The sequence below is a fragment of the Schistocerca serialis genome, chromosome 12 (assembly GCF_023864345.2).
Source record: "Schistocerca serialis cubense isolate TAMUIC-IGC-003099 chromosome 12, iqSchSeri2.2, whole genome shotgun sequence".
Lineage (NCBI taxonomy): Eukaryota > Metazoa > Arthropoda > Insecta > Orthoptera > Acrididae > Schistocerca > Schistocerca serialis.
The window spans coordinates 35,499,315-35,523,346 of NC_064649.1; the positions used below are offsets into that span (position 1 = coordinate 35,499,315).

The 24,032-nt window shown below is 42.5% G+C and overlaps 1 protein-coding gene across 1 annotated transcript in view; it reads left to right on the plus strand.

Moving 5' to 3' along the window:
* LOC126428394 (synaptic vesicle glycoprotein 2A-like) overlaps positions 1 to 24,032 on the plus strand; it is a 169,708-nt gene that overhangs the window by 103,551 nt on the left and 42,125 nt on the right. Inside the window, exons 5-7 of the mRNA XM_050090318.1 lie at positions 6,963 to 7,084; positions 10,297 to 10,538; positions 16,677 to 16,846. Of these exons, the coding sequence (XP_049946275.1) occupies positions 6,963 to 7,084; positions 10,297 to 10,538; positions 16,677 to 16,846 (534 nt within the window). The remainder of the gene's footprint in view (positions 1 to 6,962; positions 7,085 to 10,296; positions 10,539 to 16,676; positions 16,847 to 24,032) is intronic.

The following is a 24,032-nucleotide window of genomic DNA, read 5'->3' on the forward strand; positions in this document are numbered from 1 at the left end:
GGAAAATTTGAGTGATGATTTGGCCACCCAGATTGCCTGATATGGGATATAATCGTGAGCTCAGTTCATGCAGAAAATCCTGCAACACTTTCGCAATCTTGGACAGCTGTAGAGGCAGGTGCCTCAATATTTCTGCAGGGGACTTCCAATGACTTGTGGAGTCCATGCCATTTCGAGTTGCTGCACTGTGCTGGGAAAAATGAGGTCTGGTGCAATATTAGGAGGTATCCCATCACTTTTGTCACCTTGTTGTACTAGTACGTTAGAGCATATTCTGAACACATTCTAGCCCAAAATTACTAAAAACAAACAGAAATTAACTCTGTTTCTTAACCCTTCCACTGCGCATTTACTCTCAGCGGCTTCCGCCCTGTGCACGTTATTTTCTCCCGGTGCGTATATATACGACTGTAGCAGTCTACCGTTATTATTGAGATAACAATGAGACGCAAAATCCAGTATTGTCGGTGTAAATCGTTTCCTTTTTTTAAATCTTTGTTCAGAGAGTCTTATTTTGTTCAAAAATGGTACTTTATTAGGAGAAAAAAAATACAAAACATATTACATTAGTAATACTTCAAAGTGTGATATCTATCGAAACAAAAGTTCAAACATAAAGGCACATTACATTTTACACAAATGTATCTTGTGTCACTTCGTTTATCATGTTTTGCACATAAAATTCACCTTCTCTCGGCGGCCTTTTTCTTTGAAGTTCCTGGGATTAGCGAGATGAAGTGGCGCTCGATTAGACGTAAGGGATTGTCACCACCAGCCGATCTCCTTCCACGACGTCCCTCTGTTTGCAGTTGGTGGTGAATCTCTAGGATCTCCTTGATAAGTTTCTGTTGAAAATCAGATACTGAAATATTTCGTCCCGTTTGAGTTTTATACACTCCTGGAAATTGAAATAAGAACACCGTGAATTCATTGTCCCAGGAAGGGGAAACTTTATTGACACATTCCTGGGGTCAGATCATGGTCACACTGACAGAACCACAGGCACATAGACACAGGCAACAGAGCATGCACAATGTCGGCACTAGTACAGTGTATATCCACCTTTCGCAGCAATGCAGGCTGCTATTCTCCCATGGAGACGATCGTAGAGATGCTGGATGTAGTCCTGTGGAACGGCTTGCCATGCCATTTCCACCTGGCGCCTCAGTTGGACCAGCGTTCGTGCTGGACGTGCAGACTGCGTGAGACGACGCTTCATCCAGTCCCAAACATGCTCAATGGGGGACAGATCCGGAGATCTTGCTGGCCAGGGTAGTTGACTTACACCTTCTAGAGCACGTTGGGTGGCACGGGATACATGCGGACGTGCATTGTCCTGTTGGAACAGCAAGTTCCCTTGCCGGTCTAGGAATGGTAGATCGATGGGTTCGATGACGGTTTGGATGTACCGTGCACTATTCAGTGTCCCCTCGACGATCACCAGTGGTGTACGGCCAGTGTAGGAGATCGCACCCCACACCATGATGCCGGGTGTTGGAGCTGTGTGCTTCGGTCCTATGCAGTCCTGATTGTGGCGCTCACCTGCACGGCGCCAAACACGCATACGACCATCATTGGCACCAAGGCAGAAGCGACTCTCATCGCTGAAGACGACACGTCTCCATTCGTCCCTCCATTCACGCCTGTCGCGACACCACTGGAGGCGGGCTGCACGATGTTGGGGCGTGAGCGGAAGACGGCCTAACGGTGTGCGGGATCGTAGCCCAGCTTCATGGAGACGGTTGCGAATGGTCCTCGCCGATACCCCAGGAGCAACAGTGTCCCTAATTTGCTGGGAAGTGGCGGTGCAGTCCCCTACGGCACTGCGTAGGATCCTACGGTCTTTGCGTGCATCCGTGCGGTCCGGTCCCAGGTCGACGGGCACGTGCACCTTCCGCCGACCACTGGCGACAACATCGATGTACTATGGAGACCTCACGCCCCACGTGTTGAGCAATTCGGCGGTACGTCCACCCGGCCTCCCGCATGCCCACTATACGCCCTCGCTCAAAGTCCGTCAACTGCACATACGGTTCACGTCCACGCTGTCGCGGCATGCTACCAGTGTTAAAGACTGCGATGGAGCTCCGTATGCCACGGCAAACTGGCTGACACTGACGGCGGCGGTGCACAAATGCTGCGCAGCTAGCGCCATTCGACGGCCAACACCGCGGTTCCTGGTGTGTCCGCTGTGCCGTGCGTGTGATCATTGCTTGTACAGCCCTCTCGCAGTGTCCGGAGCAAGTATGGTGGGTCTGACACACCGGTGTCAATGTGTTCTTTTTTCCATTTCCAGGAGTGTATAATGCATGCGCATTGAGCAGAGACAGATCCACCAAACGAAAAATACTTTTTTATACCATTTTACAGTTTTTCGTACACATTCTACTGAACTTAGCATCATGTCGCTCCTGTCGACGGCCCCCATATTTTCAGTGTAGCTTACGATGCAAGCTGGTTTTGTTTTTGGTTCATTCGTGGTTCTGTCAGTTTTGTCAGTTGCTGTAATTACACTTACATGAAGAGTTGAAAGCATCCTCACTTCCCGCTTGTCCTGTCAGTTTAGAGCAAGAAGTTTATCTGTTGACATAAACTCGATCTCGCTTTTTCTAAGTTTTTTTGATAAAGCAGGCATGCCTTTGAGGTTTGTTCTCACAGTTCCACAGGCATTAATCACTCTGTCATGCAAATCAGAAAATAACGTTGGGCTAGCGTACCAATTGTCAATATATAATGTGTAACCTTTACCAAGGTAACGTTCAAGTACAGTGAGAACAATGCTTCCAGGTATTCCAACATTTACACCAAAGCCAGTTTCCTTTTTTACGTCTGTTGCTGCACCCACATAAATAATAAAGTCAGGAATATAACCAGTTTCACATCACATAACACAGCAAATTTTACACCAAATCTGTGGCGTTTAGAAGGAATGTACTGCTTGAAGAAGACACGACCTTTGAAGAGAACTAAACTTTCGTCAATGCACAAATTTTAAAAAAAATAGAAGGCACCTGGAAATACTTTTCGTAAGTGATCCACAACTCGACGTAATTTCCAGATTTTGTCATCTCCAGGGTCCTTACTGGTTCAAATGACTCTGAGAACTATGGGACTTAACATCTGAGGTCATCAGTCCCCTAGAACTTAGAACTACTTAAACCTAACTAACCTAAGGACATCACACACATCCATGCCCGAGGCAGGATTCGACCGTAGCAGTAGCGCGGTTCCAGACTGAAGCGCCTAGAACCGATCGGCCACAGCGGCCGGCGGTCCTTACTGTTATCAGCAAAATGTAACATTAGACGTAACAGAAGATATCTATCTCTCAAACATTGGAGTAGACAGTAACTGATCATTGGTCCAATAACTGTTTATTTCATTTTTTCTCACTTGAGCCATCAGAAAATTTACAGCAAGGAAACAGTAAACTTCGTCACTGTTTGTGTTTTTCCAACGTCGCAGTCTTGATTTTTCACTGGCATCATTGCAAAGGTGTTCATAATATAAATTACGTTGCTCAGCTATGTAGCTCACAATTTCTTGGCTAAAAAAAAAAACTTGGAATCAGTCGTAGACAGTACATAAATAATCTAAATTGACGATTTTGCAACCGGAACCACTGTTATCGAAATTAATCACTTTAGGGTCCAAATCAGAGTCTTTCCATTTAAAATCAACTGTTTGTGTCTCTTAGGATATTTTTCGGGCATACGCTCAGGCTCTTCTTCGGAATCGGAGAAAGAATCGACGATAACATCAAAATCTGGATCTGCATTTACTGGTTCAACGTTTGTTGATTCACAAATATTTTTTATATTTGTGGTGACAGATTTATCTGCCAGCTCGTCGTCGTCATTATTGGGCATGATGATGTCCTCGTCACTCTTTTTAGAATACTCAGCAGCTCATCGTCTGTAAACGGACGGTAACGTCGCGTCATTTTATATGGTCACGCGGAAACGGCCGCACACATACTAGGTAATATAGTGATACGAATGAACTCAGCAGAAAGAGAATTCAGCATTCAATAGTCGTTCAGGTATTTCCTAGTATTACAACAATTAAACTGCATACTTGCGCAACAGTTACCTCCGACTCGCTGGCCGATTGTCGGCGTTATACGTAACTATACGACTGTAGCAGGGAATCGCTGTAAGTATTGTTTATAGAAAATAGTATATATACGTCTGTAGCACTGAAACGATTAGCTTATATTTACGTCTGGAGCAGTGAAATGGTTAAAGACCTGCTGACACTGTAATAGGCCGCTGTCTTCATGTTGATGGTGCCACCTGCTGATAATGTCCAGAAGAAAAACAAGCGATGCACAGTCAGCACACGTCAAGGTTGTGGTTTTACTGTTTCATATGTTCCACATTACGTCCTTCCACTAGAGTGCATAGAACAGGACATTCATAAAACCTTGTGAATCTATCAGAAACGTTCTTGTTCCTTAAGTTCAGTTTGACCGTCACAGTGACGCAAAGGTCGGTTACATCATCAAAGCGTTGACCCTTCGTATGAATTTCTGCGCTTTTTCGTGTTCTCTCAGGTTTGTATTGATGACACCTAGTGACATCACGTCTGATGATTTTTGCAGAAAGTAATTGTTGGCATTTTGCTTTTCAGTCAAGTGGTAGTAGTCTTCCATACATTGTTGATTTTGTTCGGGACTAAAGATATGCAGGACGAATTTCGTACACTCTTATCTCTGCTTCAAAACATTCTGTAGAATGTCTTGAACACTAGGTTTAGAGATCTTCAGTTCACTGTTCATCTTCAGTTTGTGATGCAACAATGTTGCGACACTATAGGCACATGTCCACAGCTTCACAGTGCCTACTCACAACTGGCTGTCCGAATGCACACCTGTTGTTTAGAGTCGTTGGTTCAAACTACCACCGTAGCTACTGCACTGATGTCGCTTATATACCAGGAATAAAATCAGCCTTGGAACTTTATGGATGGTCTGTATATGCTACAATCATTCACTGCAAGTTTGGTTTATTCACTGAGCTACCAAAAATAAATAAATAAAAGTTCGATGTGTCATACATGCTGTGTGAGGAATGAGGAGAATATACACTGCAAACAGCAAGGGTTACAGTAAACTTCCCTGGGGTACTGAAGATATTTCTACGGGGTGTTCAAAAAATCTCACCGCATTGCTGTATGATTTTTAGCCGCACATGCCGTATGCCACAGTGAATATACCAGAATGAAACTCAGTGAAATACAAGTTATTAATTTATTGAATATTCATTTTTACTTACAAATTTTCACATTAAACGTTGAAAGTGTCCCCCCCTGTTGTTGAATACACGTCTAATCATGTTTCCAAACACAAGCTGTAACATATCTTCTGTAACAGAAGCAGTGAAAGTGGATAATGCAGTTTTCAATTCATCGGTGGATTTTGGACGGTTTTTATAGACAGCTGCTTTCGCTGCACCCCAGAAGAAAACGTCAGGTGGTGTTGGGTCAGACTATCGTGGAGGCCAAAGGCCCTGTGAAACTACGCGATCACGAAAAACATCAGCAAACAGTCACATTGAAATGTGAGCTTTATGCTCATCTTGTTGAAAATAACCGTTCAGTATTTCACTTAACACAAGTTCTCCTATAAATGGGTACAGAATATCGCTGCAGTATCGTTGTGCGTTTATTGTTTCATTGAAAAATATGGGACCCACAATCCGACATCTAGAAATTGCAATCCAAACTCCTATTTTCACAGAATGAAGTGGTTCCTCATGAATGCACAATGGATTTGCAGTACTCCACATAAGAGAATTTTGAGAGTTTGTCATCAGCGAAAAAACGTTTCATTAAGAATATCCCTTCAATTTTGTTGAACGAAATTTTTGAACCATTGACAATAATGCAGTCTGTTGCCATGATCAGTATTTTTCAGTTCTTGCACGACTGTCACTTTGTATGGGAAAAGTTCTAATTTTTTCCTTACAGCCGGCCGAAGTGGCCGCGCGGTTCTGGCGCTGCAGTCAGGAACCGCGAGACCGCTACGGTCGCAGGTTCGAATCCTGCCTCGGGCATGGATGTGTGTGATGTCCTTAGGTTAGTTAGGTTTAAGTAGTTCTAAGTTCTAGGGGACTAATGACCTCAGCAGTTGAGTCCCATAGTGCTCAGCGCCATTGGAACCATTTTTTTCCTTACAGCTGTGTGGGCTGTTCTGACATTAACATCGATTTCCTGGGCGAGTTTTCTTACTGACTTTTTTCGAACTCATGGACATTTTATCAGAAATATCGAGTAGTTTATCCTCGGACAAAATGCTAGGATGACCACTTCTCGGTGCATCTGTCACTGAACACGTACTTCGAAATTTGTTAATCAAATCTCGCACAGTATCACGATGTGGGAGTGTTGTCTCCGGGAAAACTGAATTAAATGTTTGACAAACCAAAACTGTGTGTTTACCGCCAGCTTTGAACACTTGTTTGGCTAAAAACACACATTCCTCAATGGTTTGCATTTTAACAGTGACAGGAACGAAACAAACGAACAAAGGAACTAAACTTAAATGTTCACGTCAACACGTAATGACACTCACCAACAATACTACTGACTCTGGATGAGATAAACGAAACAGTGGAATGTTGGGGGAGTCCACTTGAAGGGAAGTAACCCAGGCAGGTGAACAATCATACGGCATGCGCGGCTAACAATCATACAGCACTGCGGAGAAACGTTTTGAACACCCTGTACTTCAGCTGATGACTCTCCATCCACAATAACAGCTCATGTCCTCCTTTCCAGGAAATCCTCCAGTCAAAAAGTTGTTTGATCCCACTTTCAATATTGAATTTTAATGTGGCACCGATACGAATGGTTTTTGCTACTCAAGAAATATTCCATCTACCTGACTGCCATTATGCATCGCTTTCAGGTTATTGTGCGGGAGAAGTGCTAGTTTGGTCTTTTGTTTTCTCACTATACAGCATCTGCGGGCCCTCTGCTGTGACATACGCCTACCTGGGGGAGTTCCACGGTGAGAAGACGCGCACTCAGAGCATGGTCTACGTCTGCGTCTTCATCGCCATTGCCAGCGTCGCACAGCCGGGTAAGTCGAGTTCCAGTCCGGGCGACCAGTTCCACCACGCTAGGTGTGCTACTGCCACAACAGGAATCTACACAAATGATAAGAACTACTGTGGCACAATCATCTTTTCCATGTAGCTCTTCTTTTCCATGTTTCCTAGGAAAAGTACAGAGAGATAAATTCTGCTGTATTTAAGACACCATTTGACTTTTTTTTATCCACATGTTTCAGCCCTTTCTCATGTATCTTCAATGTGTTTGATTTATAGTTCTTCCTGAAAATTATCGTCTTTTTATGGTTTCTGTTATACCACTAGAGTTGTTTGGACCTCTTTCTGTGTATTCATACAAAGTGTTTAAAAACGTGTCACATATTCACATAGTATTGGTAAAACCTAACAGAGAACAACCTATAGTGATCTGTCAAGAAACGAAAAGCAGTTGAGATATGCGAAGATTTAATTGTGATGAGTCATATGTGGTATTCAGCAGTGTGGACTGGATTCGCAAGCATGGTGCACTACACATGTTCGCAGATACAAATCCTTGAACAGTCACGGAGGTGAGGCATCGGGATCAGTACTAATGTATGGGCAGGAATTGTTGGGTCACACTCCTAGGGCCATACACATTACTAAACAATTAACATGTCCTATGTCGCGATGTTCTTGAGGACAATATTATGGAAATGGAAGAGTAGGTAGATCAAGATGAAATGGGAGATATGATACTGCGTGAAAAGTTTGACAGAGCACTGAAAGACCTATGTCGAAACAAGGCCCCGGGAGTAGACAACATTCCATTAGAACTACTGATGGCCTTGGGAGAGCCAGGCCTAACAAAACTCTACCATCTGGTGAGCAAGATGTATGAGACAGGCGAAATTCCCTCAGACTTCAAGAAGAATGTAGTAATTCGAATACCAAAGAAAGCAGATGTTGAAAGATGTGAAAATTACCGAACTATCAGTTTAATGTCACACCTGCAAAATACTAACGTGAATTCTTTACAGACGAATGGAAAAACTGGTAGAAGCCGACCTCGGGGAAGATCAGTTTGGATTCCGTAGAAATGTTGGAATATGTGAGGCAATACTGACCCTACGACTTATCTTAGAAGAAAGATTAAGGAAAGGCAAACCAACGTTTCTAGCATTTGTAGACTTAGAGAAAGATTTTGACTATGTTGACTGGAATACTCTCTTTCAAGTTCTGAAGGTGGCAGGGGTAAGATACAGGGAGCGAATGGCTATTTACAATTTGTACAGAAACCAGATGACAGTTATAAGAATCGAGGGACTTGAAGGGGAGCAGTGGTTGGGAAGGGAATGAGACAGGGTTGTAGCCTCTCCCCGATGCTATTCAATCTCTATATTGAGCAAGCAGTAAAGGAAAAAAAGAAAAATTCGGAGTAGGTATTAAAATCCATGGAGAAGAAATAAAAACTTTGAGGTTCGCCAATGACATTGTAATTCTGTCAGAGACAGCAAAGGACTTGGAAGAGCAGTTGAACGGAATGGACAGGGTCTTGAAAGGAGGGTATAAGATGAACATCAACAAAAGCAAAACGAGGATAATGGAATGTAGTCGAATTAAATCGGGTGATGCTGAGGGAATTAGATTAGGAAATGAGACACATAAAGTAGTAAAGGAGGTTTGCTATTTGGGGAGCAAAATAATTGATAATGGTCGAAGTAGAGAGGATATAAAATGTAGACTGGCAATGGCAAGGAAAGCGTTTCTGAAGAAGAGAAATTTATTAACATCGAGTATTGATTTAAGAGTCAGGAGGTCGTTTCTGAAAGTGTTTGTACGGAGTGTAGCTATGTATGGAAGTGAAACATGGACGATAAATAGTTTAGACAAGAAGAGAGTAGAAGCTTTCGAAATGTGGTGCTACAGAAGAAAGCTGAAGATTCGATGGGTAGATCACATAACTAATGAGGAGGTATTGAATAGAATTGGAGAGAAGAGGAGTTTGTGGCACAACTTGACTAGAAGAAAGGATCGGTTGGTAGGACATGTTCTGAGGCATCAAGGGATCACCAATTTGGTACTGGAGGGCAGCGTGGAGGGTAAAATTCGTAGAGGGAGACCAAGAGATGAATATACTAAGCAGATTCAGAAGGTGTAGGCTGTAGTAGGTACTGGGAGATGAAGAAGCTTGCACAGGATAGAGTAGCATGGAGAGCTGCATCAAACCAGTGTCAGGACTGAAGACAACAACAACAACAACAACAACAACATCATGTCCACTCCCAGTAGCTGAGTGGTCAGTGCGACAGAATGTCAATCCTAAGGGCCCGGGTTTGACTCCCAGCTTGGTCGGAGATTCTCTCTGCTCAGGGACAGGGTGTTGTGTTGTCCTAATCATCATTATTTCAGCCACATTGATGCGCAAGTCACTGAAGTGGCGGCAAATCAAAAGACTTGCACCCAGTAAATGGTCTACCTGATGGGAGGCCCTATATTTTTTTTCACAAGACATTAACACGTCCTATGTAGCTCTGAATTGTTTGCGGTGAATTCTGAGCACTATGGGAGAACATTGCCCTTGCAGAAATGAGACAAACTGTGGTTTATGCGTGACTAGACACTACTTCATTTTCTATGGATCATGTGACAGCACCTTGCTGTAATGTTTCACGGGTGACATATTGGTCGAGGTGGTCCGGTAGTGCGGCCTCCTCGTTCATTGGACCTGAATCTGTTGGGTTTTTGGCTACAGGGATATTGGCAGTGTGCAGATAATACAGGAGTGTGCGTTCTCTGTACCAGACATTTGGGATGAGGGGACACATTGGTCTGTTTTTGAACAGGTTATGGTTTCCAGACAAATAATTATGTAAAGATGCTTCTAGCTTTGACCAATGCACACGTGTGTGTGTGTGTGTGTGTGTGTGTGTGTGTGTGTGTGTGTGTGTGTGTGTGTGTAAAAAAATTCTAAAAATCAGTAAATAGTACGAAATTTGTACAAACTGCATTAGGCAAACAATATTATCCCCAGCTAAGTAATTATAACTGTAAACGAAATGTCATCAGCAGCATGACCGACAAAACATAAATCTGATATGTCGATAAAGTTGGAAGTCCAGTCTCTGCAGTCCAGAAACACAAAAGCATTGAACACTGAGTCATACATACTGTGGAGTGGCTTGCAGAGAAATAGCACGAATGCACAATGTACACCAATATGATGTTTTGACTTGACAGAACACCTCCAATGTTCTCGCAGCATTGGCGTGGGTGGTAATCCCGCAGCCGTGGGACGTGGCGCTGGGGGCTGTGCGGCTGCGCTCCTGGCGCGTCTTCCTGCTGCTGGGGGCGGCGTTGAGTGCCATCACCTTTGCCCTCCTCAGGCTGTTCATGCCGGAGAGCCCCAAGTTCCTGCTGGTTGCCGGCCGGAGGGACGAGGCACTCGACGTGCTCCGCCACATGTTCGCCACCAACAATGGCGTACCACCGGACAAGTTCCCCGTGAGTACATGCAATGCTTATTTCACTTCCCGTGCCAATTGCGGCCTTCGTAGTCTGTTACAATTTCAGTTGTCATTTGATAGTGACTGCCCTGACAATTTCTTAAGATATACACGTCGACGAGGCATAGTGCTTCAATGCTGTTGCCGATATAGCTCACAGCGGAATGATTCCGCTGATCTGCGTTGGCCACTTTTATACTGAGTGCGTGACCTTGATTACATAACAGTGCTGATAACGGACTTAGCCACTGTGAGGGGCAGGCTGCATGATGCAACCCACTTGGGCCACCAGCCCGCAGGTACGCGTGCTGCTAAAGAGACTACAGCACGCGTATGGGATTGCACACCCGCGCCGGCCCTTGCAGCGGCTAAGTCCGTTATCAGCGCTGTTATGTAATCAAGGTCATGTGCTCAGTATAAAAGCGGCCAACACAGACCAGCGGATTGTGTCCCACCCTCTCTCCATCTCCACACCCTCCATCTCCTTTCCCAACACAACTTCCACCATCTACCCCTACCAGATGATGAGCTTCGCCCTGACATCTACCCTTCCTACCAACTCTAACCCCATCTTCCTGCCTCCTCCTCATGGCTCCCTCTCCTCCCCCTCCCTTCTCCTGAGCGGCTATCCCCTCCTACTCCCCCTCCCACTCTTGTGCCACCTTTCAGTGTCTCTGCACTCCCTCCTGCCCTGTCTTCCCTCTTCCTCTCCCACCCCACGTGTCTCCTGCCTCCTCGTGAACCCACTGCTGCCCCTCCTCTCTTCATCCCGCCGCCTCCCCTGCTGCCCCTTGCTCTCCCCTCCTTTTCCATCCTCTCCGACCTCTCCCTCGGCAGGTCCCACCTGGCAGTTTTATACTTCACTGTGTGTGCTCCAAGTGGGCCTTAAGTGTGTTGTTCTGGAGTGTTTTTAATACTGTGGCTGACTTTTAACCTGTGCATGTGCATTCAGTGTCTTCTTTATGTTTTAAGAATCGCCAACTGTGTTTTTTACCTTTATGGTGGCTTTTTTAATCGTCCCCCCCATGAACGTCTCCCTGTCAGTGTATTTTTACCTCCGTTATCTCCCCTTACTTTGTTTTGTGTTCCCCTTTTTTATCGCCTTATATATGTAGCATTTTACTCTAGTTTTAGTTGTCATGTAACTCGGCTGAAGAGCGGCAGATTGTGCCGCTGACAGCCTTCCCCTGCCCATATGGGGCAGGGGAATGAAATCACAATAAAGAAAAAACAGCATTGTAGCACTATGCCTCATCGATGTGTGTATCATCAACAAAGCCATCACAAACATATAATTAGCCTTGAGAATAAACTTGGCACAAATGGAACTGCACAAAGTGTCATATTGAATGGACTGATTTTTTTTCGTGGATGTCAAGTTAATTTCAGAATTTCAGTCTTGATGTTGCCAAAGGGAGTACTGGAAGTGGATGGTTCACTCTGTCTATTGTCCGATGTGAGAATGCCTCCTGCTACACAAAACACTGTGCCTGCCATTACTCAAATATGAAATTTTTCTGGAATACAAAATGAGCCTGTTCAAAGAAAAGAAAATATAGCTTTGCTTTTAATTAAACAAAGGAAAACAGTTTGACATTCTTTGAGACACTATAGAGGTCAGTACCAATTGTCAGTTCTATTCAAATTCATTCTATTGCGTTGGTGCACAAGTTCGCAGCATTTTTCCATAAGTTTACAGCAGATACACATATTTAGTCATAAATAATATATTCTCCTTCACTATTTACAACAGTCTCCCAACACTGAGTAACTTTTCAATTCCGCAACTGTAGATATCACTTGGCTTTGAGGCAAAGAATTTGTCTAGCATTAATCGGAATGCGTTTTCCTCCAGAGAGGGAGTTCTTAAAGGTTGTTTCATAGAGAGTGCACAAGATAAGGTGAGTAAGGTGAGTGTAGAGTGACTTCCCAATCCAGCTCCTGTATAATGTTTTCTGTCAGTATAGCAGAATGTGAGTGGCATTATCGTGGAGTAGCATTACTTCATACGGTTTTCATTATTGTTGTTCTTAGATTGTGTCTGCAAGACATCTCAGTTGTTGACAATAAATGTCAGAAGCAATTTGTAGTACACCACATTGTCGTTGTTCCATCAGATGCGTAACATTATCGTTTGGGGATGTGCACAGATCTTTGTCCAGTAAGGTGCTGCTTTGTTTGGGATCAACCATTCCTTTCTGTTCCTTTCGTTAGCATAAAGACATGGGTTCTCACAGGATGGGAATGGTCAGTGTTGTTCACAAGCCAGTTGATAATGAGCAAGCAGAGATGCCCATATAATCACTTATGTTGGTTTTAGTAGTTTCACCTTAGGGTGTACAGTGCCCATACACCCAGTTTTTGGAGATGCCCCATTGCATGCAAACGTTGCATGATGGTGGAATAATCAGAATTCATCATATTTACTGGTTCTTGAGTGGAATGACATTCATCATTGTGGATTAATGCATTTAAACAATCTTCATCAAATCACTGAGATCTTTCTGAATGTGCAGATACACTAATGTCAGAATGATCCCCCTTAAAATGACAAAACAATTTTCTTGCTGTGCTCTGTCCAGTGGTGTTATCGCCGTACACAGCACAAAGCAGAAGAATGTGCCAGGAATGTACTGATTTTTCCATCTTAGCCCTCCATTTTCCATCATCCATATCTCCACTATCTATCTCCAGATGACAGATTGACAATATGTAAACTCAAATAGCAACAGTGAACAACAAATAAAAAATGACAATCGATAAAGAAACCCATAGCAACCACAATACTATCACACAAAAAGAAAAAAAATGCTACTAACTTATGCACCAATCTAACACAAATAGTTTTCCTCACAGAATGCCAGTTCCTTTGGTATGGAATTATTGTTTCAGTTATTGTATTGGGCTGTTTTTCAAATAAGGAGGCAATTTGAGTAACTTTTAAAAATAGCTTCTTTTCCCCTAAAATTTAAGATTATCAATGCATACCATTCACTTCCATGTCTGTGCAAAGGTGGTTTCTGGCATCAATACCTACTGTGATGAATTTGGATAAAATAAGGAAGGTTTTAATGTTAGTGTACAATTCATTATTAGTTAAAATATATCCCTCACTTGCATTAGAAATGGCGCAGTCACTCTAATCCAAGATGTGAGCAGAATGGTATTATGACCTGCTCAAACAATCACGTATTAACAGTAGTGGACGAATTTACTACAGAGTTTATTATCTTTCTAAGAACCACCTGTACTCCAACAAATGTCAGTATAATTTCCCAAGTACACAAAACTGAGAACTGGACTGGGTTATACATTTCACTGACAGATACCCTCACTAATATTTAACAGGTCTACTGTCAAGTGAATCAGAAAATCCCATCCAAAACTAGAATGTGGTCAGAACCATCTGAAAATTAACTGAAATACAAAGATATTCCATCTGTAGATCAGTCCCTTACCAACCTTATACACTGAAGTGCCAAAGAAACTGGTATAGGCATGCATATTCAAATACAGAGATGTGTAAACAGACAGAATACAGTGCTGTGGTTAGCAATGCCCGTATAAGACAACAAGTGTCTGGTGCAATTGTTAGATTGGTTACTGCTGCTATAATGGCAGAGTATCAAGATTTAAGTGAATTTGAACATGGTGTTATAGTCGGCGCATGAGCTTTGGGACTCAGCATCTCCGAGGTAACGATGAAGTGAGGATTTTCCCATATGACCATTTCATGAGTGTACTATGAAAACAAGAATCTGGTAAAACATCAAATTCCCAACATCACTGCAGTTGGAATAAGATCCTGCAAGAATGGGACCAATGACAACTGAAGAGAATCATTCAGTGCGACAGAAGTGCAACCCTTCTGCAAATTGCTGCAGATTTCAATGTTGAGCCATCAACAAGTGCCAGTGTGTGAACCATTGAACAAAACATCATCGATATGGACTTTCAGAGCCGAAGGCCGACTGGTGTACCCTTGAATACTGCATGACACAAAGCTTTACGTCTTACCAACATTGGACTGTTGATAACTGGAAACATGTTGCCTAGTCAGACGAGTCTAGTTTCAAATTGTATCAAACAGATGGACATGTTTGGGTTTAGAGATAACCTCATGAATCCATGATACTTGCATGTCAGCAGGGAACTGTTCAACCTGGTGGAGGCTCTGTAATGATGTGGGATGTGTGCAGTTGGAGTGATATGGGACCCCTGATATATCTAGATATAACTCTGACACGTAACACATATGTAAGCATCCTGCCTGATCACCAGCAACCATTCATGTCCATTGTGCATTCTGACAGACTTGGACAATTTCAGGACGGCAATTTGATGCCCCACATTTCCAGAACTGCGACAGAGTGGCTCCAGGAACACTCTACTGACTTTAAACACTTTTGCTGAGACATGAATATTATTGAGCATATATGGGATGCCTTGTAATATGCTGTTCAGAAGAGATCTCCACCCTCTTGTACTCTTATGGATTTATGGACAGCCATGCGTAATTCATGGTGTCAGTTCCCTCTGGCACTATTTCAGACGTTGTGTTGTGGCACTTCTGCATTTTTGGCACGGGCCCTACAAGATATTTGACAGGTGTATCAACTTCCTTAGCTCTTCAGTGTTTACACAATCAATCTACCAGGTAACTGTAATCACCTGACTAGATACTGGGTAGGTAAGTGGAATCATATGACAAGGCGGAGAGCAGATAATTCAAATCATACGACAACTTGGAGAATAGGTAATTGTAATCATGCAGCATGGTGAAGGGCATGTAACTGGAAGCATACAACATGAACAGTGGGTAATTGTTCTTGTATGATAAGGTACAGGGAAGAGAACTTGAATTATATGACAAAGTGGATGGCAGGGAACTACCCACATCAAAAAAAGTTTTGCATCAGCCCGGTTCCCAGAACTCTTGAAGATAGACCTTGACTGTGGATATTTTATCACAGACACAGTCCCTTTGACTGTTCAGAGATGTCACTAAACACGTCCAAAGATGTAAACAATCATGCATAAGCAGTTCCTATTAGACAGAGTGGGCCCGACAGCCAATCAGTTCCAGTCATTCCACCAATAAGGAGGTACACGTCTCTTGTTGTCTGCAGTTCAGAAATGCCTAAATGGTCAATACCACAGTTTGATCATGTCCACATTGTTACTTTGTGCCAGGAAGGGCTGTCAACAAGGGAAGTGTCCAGGTGTCTCAGAGTGAACCAAAGCGAGGTTGTTTGGATATGGAGGAGATACAGAGAAACAGGAACTGTCAATGACATGCCTCGCTCAGGCCATCCAAGAGCTACTACTGCAGTGGGTGACAGCTACTTATGGATTATCACTTAGAGGAACGCTGACAGCAAAGCCACCATGTTGAATAATGCCTTTCGTGCAGTCTGAGGATGTTGTGTTAAGACTCAAACTGTGTGCAGTAGGCTGCACGATGAGCAACTTCGCTCATGAAGTCCATGGTGAGACCTATCTTTGCAACCACGACACCATGCAGTGTGGTACAGATGGGCGCAACAACATGCTGAATGGACTGCTCAGCATGTTCTCCAGGCATGAACCCTGTTGAAGATGCCTGGGTTGGATTGAAAATTGCTGTTTATGCATGACGTGACCTACCAACCACTCTGAAGGATCTACACCAAATCGCCGTTGAGGAGTGCAACAATCTGGACCAACAATGCCTTGATGAACTTGTGGATAGTATGCAACGACGAATACAGGCATGTGTCAATGCAAGGGGACATGCTACTGGGTATTAGAGGTACCGGTGTGTACAGCAATCTGGACCACCATGTCTGAAGGTATTGCTGTATGGTGGTACAACATGCAATGTGTGGTGTTAGTGAGCAATAAAAAGGGTGGAAATGATGTTTATGTTGATCTCTGTTCCAGTTTTCTGTACAGTTTCCTGAACTCTTGGAACTGAGGTGATGCAAAACTGATGTGTGTAGAATCATATGGGAAGGGGAAGGGAAACTATATGAGAAGATAGACAGGAAACTGGAACCGTATGTGAAAATGAGTGCAAGGAATTGGAATGATTTGATGGGATGGAGGGAAAGGAACAAGCAGTTGACAGAAGAACCACCACCTTCCCTTTGCACAGGTTACAGCCCTCCAGAGGGACTCGCAGTCAGTGTCATCGGTGGGTGTCAACACCAAGTCCCCAGCGGCCATCGCTCGCCACATGTGGAGGCAGACTGCCCCACTGTTCAGACCGCCCTACCTGCTGTACACACTGCTCGCCTGTCTTCTGCAGTTTGGCCTCTACGCCAGGTACGTACTAACTGCAGGTGCACAGAGGCTACTCTGTTCAGCTCCCAGTGTATAAATGACGTTATTTTCCGCTTTTGACTGTAACAGTTTTCATTGTCTATTGTAGTTTAGGCTTGTGTGCCACTGTCAAGCATATACAAATGTATAGTACCAACCACCAAGAAAAACATGATAGGAGAAAAACAGTATGTACAACAAATTTACAGTCTGCTACCATTAATTTATTTAAAGGAGTGGTTGCCATATTATGGCAAAAAAACAAATTAATAATGATAATAATATTAATGATAATGATAATGATAATAATAATAATAATAATAATAATAATAATAATAAACAACAAATAATAATAATAATAATAATACAAATATTAAAGAAGAACTAAAAGAAAAATATAGACAAAGACTAACAAAAATACTGAAAACAGAATTGACAGCAAGAAACAAGACAAAAGCTATAAATACTTATGCTATACCAATACTGACCTACTCATTTGGAGTAGTGAACTGGAGTAACAGACCTAGAAACACTCAACACACTTACATGACCACAATGCCACAAATATAGAATACACCACATACATTCAGCAACAGAAAGATTCACATTAAGCAGAAAGGAAGGAGAAGGGGATTTATCGACATAAAAAACCTACATTATGGACAGGTAGGCAATTTAAGAAAATTCTTTATAGAACAAGCAGAAACTAGCAAAATACACAAAGCAATCACTCATATAAATACATCGGCTACATCATTGCAATTTTATAACCACTTCTACAACCCTTTGGATCACATAACATCAACAGATACGAAGAAAGTAAATTGGAAAAAGAAAACACTACATGGCAAGCACCCATATCATCTAACGCAGCCACACATCGATCAAGATGCATCCAACACATGGCTCAGAAAAGGCAATGTATACAGTGAGACGGAAGGATTCATGATTGCAATGCAGGATCAAACAATAAACACCAGATATTACAGCAAGCATATTATTTGAATACAAATTATACTGGAACAGAACCATTATAACAGATAAAACAACACCACATAACAAACCTGACATCATACTCACCAATAACAAGAAGAAATTAACACAACTAATCAAAATATCCATACCCAATACAACAAATATACAGAAGATAACAGGAGAAGAAATTGAAAAATACATCCAACTGGCTGAGGAAGTCAAGGACATGTGGCATCAGGATAAAGTTGACATTATACCAATTATACTATAAACTACAGGAGTCATACCACACAATATCCACCACTACATCAACGCAATACAGCTACATCCAAATGTATATACAGGGTGTTACAAGAAGGTACGGCCAAACTTTCAGGAAACATTCCTCACACAAAAAGAAAGAAAATATGTTATGTGGACGTGTCCGGAAACGCTTACTTTCCATGTTAGAGCTCATTTTATTACTTCTCTTCAAATCACATTAATCATGGAATGAAAACACACAGAAACAGAATGTATCAGTGTGACTTCAAACACTTTGTTACAGGAAATGTTCAAAATGTCCTCCGTTAGCAAGGATACATGCATCCACCCTCCATCGCATGGAATCCCTGATGCGCTGATGCAGCCCTGGAGAATGGCGTATTGTATCACAGCCATCCACGAAGAGTCTCTACATTTGGTACCAGGGTTGCATAGACAAGAGCTTCCAAATGCCCCCATAAATGAAAGTCAAGAGGGTTGAGGTCAGGAGAGTGTGGAGGCCATGGAATTGGTCCGCCTCTACCATTCCATCGGTCACCAAATCTGTTGTTGAGAAGCGTACGAACACTTCGACTGAAATGTGCAGGAGCTCCAACGTGCATGAACCACATGTTGTGTTGTACTTGTAAAGGCACATGTTCTAGTAGCACAGGTAGAGTATCCCTTACGAAATCATGATAACGGACTCCATTGAGTGTGGGTGGAAGAACATGGGGCCCAATCAAGACATCACGAGCAATGCCTGCCCAAACGTTCACAGAAAATCTGTGTTGATGACGTGATTGCACAATTGCGTGCGGATTCTCGTCAGCCCACACATGTTGATTGTGAAAATTTACAATTTGATCACGTTGGAATGAAGCCTCATCCGTAAAGAGAACATTTGCACTGAAATGAGGATTGACACATTGTTGGATGGACCATTCGCAGAAGTGTACCCGTGGAGGCCAATCAGCAGCTGATAGTGCCTGCACACGCTGTACATGGTATGGAAACAACTGGTTCTCCTGTAGCACTCTCCATACAGTGACGTGGTCAATGTTACCTTGTACAGCAGCAACTTCTCTGACGCTGACATTAGGGTTATCATCAACTGCACGAAGAATTGCCTCGTCCATTGCAGGTGTCCTCGTCATTCTAGGTCTTCCCCAGTCGCGAGTCATAGGCTAGAACGTCCCATGCTCCCTAAGACGCCGATCAATTGCTTCGAACATCTTCCTGTCGGGACACCTTCGTTCTGGAAATCTGTCTCGATACAAATGTACCACACCACGGCTATTGCCCCATGCTAATCCATACATCAAATGGGCATCTGCCAACTCCGCATTTGTAAACATTGCACTGACTGCAAAACCACGTACATGATGAACACTAACCTGTTGATGCTACGTACTGATGTGCTTGATGCTAGTACTGTAGAGCAATGAGTCGCATGTCAACACAAGCACCGAAGTCAACATTACCTTCCTTCAATTGGGCCAACTGGCGGTGAATCGAGGAAGTACAGTACATACTGACAAAACTAAAATGAGCTCTAGCTTGGAAATTAAACATTTCCAGACACGTGTCCACATAACATCTTTTCTTTATTTGTGTGTGAGGGATGTTTCCTGAAAGTTTGGCTGTACCTTTTTGTAACACCCTGTATACAACTACAGAAATCTGTAATTATTGATACATGTTCAATTACCCAAAAGTTCCTAAATGCAATGTAACATACACCGTACAGTTAAAAGGAAGTCACGCTTGATCAAGGTCCACGTCACTTTCCATTTTTAACCAGACATAACGTCTGAGAATGGAAAGAAATAATAGTAATAATAATAATAATAATAATAATAATAATAATGTCTTTGCATATCTGTGTCCTCCTTGATAGTTTGTAAACAAACTATAGGTACGTACACCACCTGTTCAAAAGTATCTGGACAGCTATTAATGGACATTAATAAAGTGTTTGTTCACCTTTCAGTATAATGGTGGCTTAAACATTGTTGTGGACACTTTCAATGACGTTTCTGAATGTCTGTGGAGGACTGGCAGTGCATTATTCCCTAAAAGCCGAAACCAGAGGAGGTAGTGATGTTGGACACAGCGGTCTCCATCAGATGTTCCATTGGGTTCAAGTCAGGCCTCTCCACAGGCCAGTTCATTTCAGGAATGTCACTGCCCGCAGACCATTGGCTTATAGATGCTCATTATAACTGGTTACATTGTCATGCTGATACAGACAATCATCATATCTGAACTGTTACTGTGCTGTATGCAGTACATAATGCTGTAGAATGTTTCCATATTCTTCCACTTAAGCGCAAAATGGGGACAACACGCCGACCACAAGAAAAACTTCTGTACAGTAATAGCACGTCCTTCTCTATGTCACTGTTGACACTACAAGTGATGGAAGTAACATTCTCCAGGCACTGGATAAACTCTGACACTTCCACCTGATTCCCACAGGGCGTAGTGTAATTCATCTCCCCAAATTCCTAGTTTCCAGTTATCCACTGTCCAGTGACGTCACTCTTTATGCCGTCACAAATGTCACTTAGCACTCATTACAGAAATGTACCAAAATGAGAAATAGAGACAATTTTCATAGAGAAAGTCACACAAAAGCTATGTATCAAAAAAGTGTTCTTTATCAACCAAAAATCTTATTTAGTGCACTACCAAAGGAAATTAAAAGGATTCAAAATTCCACATATTATAAAAAGATCTTTAAAAAATGTTAATTAGCAAGAGTTTTTATAGCGTCAAGGAATACTTAAGTCACCAGCATTCAATATACAGTAGCTTATTTCCTTCATCATAATGATCCAAAATGCTCATTGAAAACTAAATTGTATTCATCTATTATTCTAATTTAGCATATTATGAATGTTGTTATGCATATGGTTTCATGTTATATGTAATAATATTTTATAATGATGAGATACAAGGATGCTAAAAAAAAATATATATATAAAAATAAATAAATGTGCAACAGAGAGTTGCCACACCAAGAATACTTACAATAGAGTGAGCAGATGTTATCAACACATGCTCCCAGGTTCCTTTCAGGACTTATCTCGGCGAGAGGCTATAATGGTTGACTGCAAATTTTCTAGAGGGTATGGTGATGACAGACTGCTAACAGACATAAATAACTCACCAAAGACAGAAGCAGTGACTTATTTTGTGTAAGTAGATCAGTCTCTACGCTGGTGGCAGCTTCATTGTTAGAACCAATCGTTAATTCTGCAGCAGGGTGTATAGCTCATGCAGGATATGGTAGCCGATGCACAGTGACCAGCTTTTGTCGTAAGCTCTGCACGAGTTCATTTCATTTGTTTGTTCGGAAGTGTAGGCTGATCAGCGTTTTTCACCTTTCAGCCAGCAAGCAATGGTAGAATCGAGGCGCACATGCTGCTGTCTTTCTCAAATGATTTTACAGGAACTATTTGGCAAAAAAATTTCATTTTTGCTTTGTTTTTAGCTTTATATGTCAAGTTCGTGATGTGCCCATCACTTCGTTACTGGTCATAGCTGTTATAATATTCAGGTGAAAGTAAGACACTGCACAAAATTTGGAAAAGTGTGCAATGAAAATTAGAAGTAGCTTTGATTTTGCATTTGGTGCATATTACATAATATGTTGCAGCATATGAAATTTAGCTAACATACTGAATTTTTCTTTAGACTGGGTAGAGGTGTTTGTCTGTCACCAGTATCGATAAAATTAATCTGCTCATTGGTGATCAAACCATACGAATTACAAAGCCAGAGTAAAATACCCACAACATTCCTCACATTTCATAAATGGTTTCAGATGTCGAAATGAGATTTTGGCAAATGATAGCTTGCAAAGAGGACAGTAGTCTACCATATTGTTATTATGTAAAACTTCATTGTCTCCCATGTTATTCCAATAACTACAGACTTTTTTGGTGAAACAGTGTAATTGTTAAGGGCCATCAATATCTGGTGAAATGAGAAATGCTGTGGGTCTTGGAACAAGACATGCAAAGACATTACATGTTTTTTTGTACCAAGGATGTGATTTTTCATAAGCTACTGACTTTACTTTTCCTTAGTTCCTCTCTTAATAGACTCCACTGTGTTTTGGCAAATGAAGCAAATTTTGACATGGCAGCCAGAGAAATGTGTAGGTTTCGTTCAAAAATTGCCACTCATTGATGCTTCTCTGAAAGTTTCACATGGTTAACAAGCCATTCAAAAATAAATTGCTGCATCTGAATGCTTTTTAGATGCTTACGAAAGCAGAGGTGACAGATCTTTTTGAATGGTAACCATGGAAGTGTGGTTGTGGTGGGGCCCCACTTAATATTTACAAAAAAATGTGAGTGTAGGCTTCAGTTTAAAATGGCACTTCCCTCCAGCACTCAGCATTTCCCCTACAGTGCTCTGAGTGACCCCCCACCACTGCCATTCTCCCCACACTTCCCCATCCGACTGCGCATCTAACGGCCATGGTTATTTTGTGTGCACTGTATGCTGGTTGGAAGCTGTATGGCAACCTGGGCCAGAGCCACTACTCTCTCTCCCTGAACAATATGCCCACGCTGTCGCCTTCAATTCTTTCAGCACCTATCTCTTACTTCACAAATTTCATTTCTTTGAGAACTGTTAATCCATAAAGATATTGAGGAGAGCTCCAGAAGTTTTGAGTGCTTCAGGGCATAAATCCAGAGCCTTGTGCCACAATCCTATGGTTAGGAACTGTATCTGGTGATCTGTGCTCCCTTCACTGGCAACACATCTGATGCATTTTTTTCCACCCCAGTCGGGTGCAGCCAACTCAGGATCAAACATCATCTCTGCACCATGCCTCTACCGAATTTTACTATGGAAGCAAGTTCCACTTCAACCACTTCTTTCCCAAAAAGTTGTTACAGAATAAAACAAAAACCAGACACATGCAAAACACTGATGAAAAGAGTGATAATGGGCACCAGTCCTAAGCTTGGAAGCTCAGACATGACAGGTCCCTCAAATTTCACCAGAGAAGGATGCAGCAGAACTGTGTGAATTATCCTCTGAGATCAAAGAGGTACAATAGGAGACTAGCACCTGGAAAGTGGAGACAAGAAGCGGACTCTAGCAGGGCATACAACTAGGATGGATCACAGCAGGAAAATGAGGGGAATGACAGTGGGTTATCCAGCATTGGGGATTTTGTATTTGACAGTTATTCTTGTTCTGCAACAAGATGCAGTATTGAGGCAAAGTTTGAGACAGTGCAGTTAGTGAGTAATAGCAGTTCCAGTCCCACAAACAGCACAATCAGTAGGACCTTAATCTGGTGCATGTCTGGAATTAAATACATGAATGGTTGTGTACATCCATTTGGATGTTATGTTTTGAATCCTTCAAAATGTATCATTTGTTGATTGTGTTACAGTTTCTCTCCTTTGATATCACTCTGCACTGATCTAGGATGCTTATGATGACGTTTTATGTTTTGGCCTCTGTTCATATCTATCTGTTGACTATATGAGCCATTGGCATTGCTACAGTGCTAGCACCAGTTCCCATCAGATCACCGAAGTTAAGCACTGTTGGGTATGGCTAGCACTTGGATGGGTGACCATCTGGGTCTGCTGAGGGTTGCACTCAGCCCTCGTGATGCCAGTTGGGAACTACATGATTGAGAAGTAGCAGTCCAGTCATGAAAATTGTCGACAGCTGGGAGAGTGGTGTGCTGACCACATGCCCCTTCATATCTGCATCCAGTGATGCCTATTGGCTGACACAGTGGTTAGGCGGTACCATTGGACATTTTGAAGCCTGTTTGCATGGAGAATTGATTGTGAGGTCAGTCAATAGTGACCAGTCAGAATTGCCACGTCTTCCACCAGCAGATGGCCCAGATGACACACTGCATTCAGGGCTACGGTGCTAGCAGGCCTATGGAAATTAATATAACATCCACCACATTGCTTGCTTC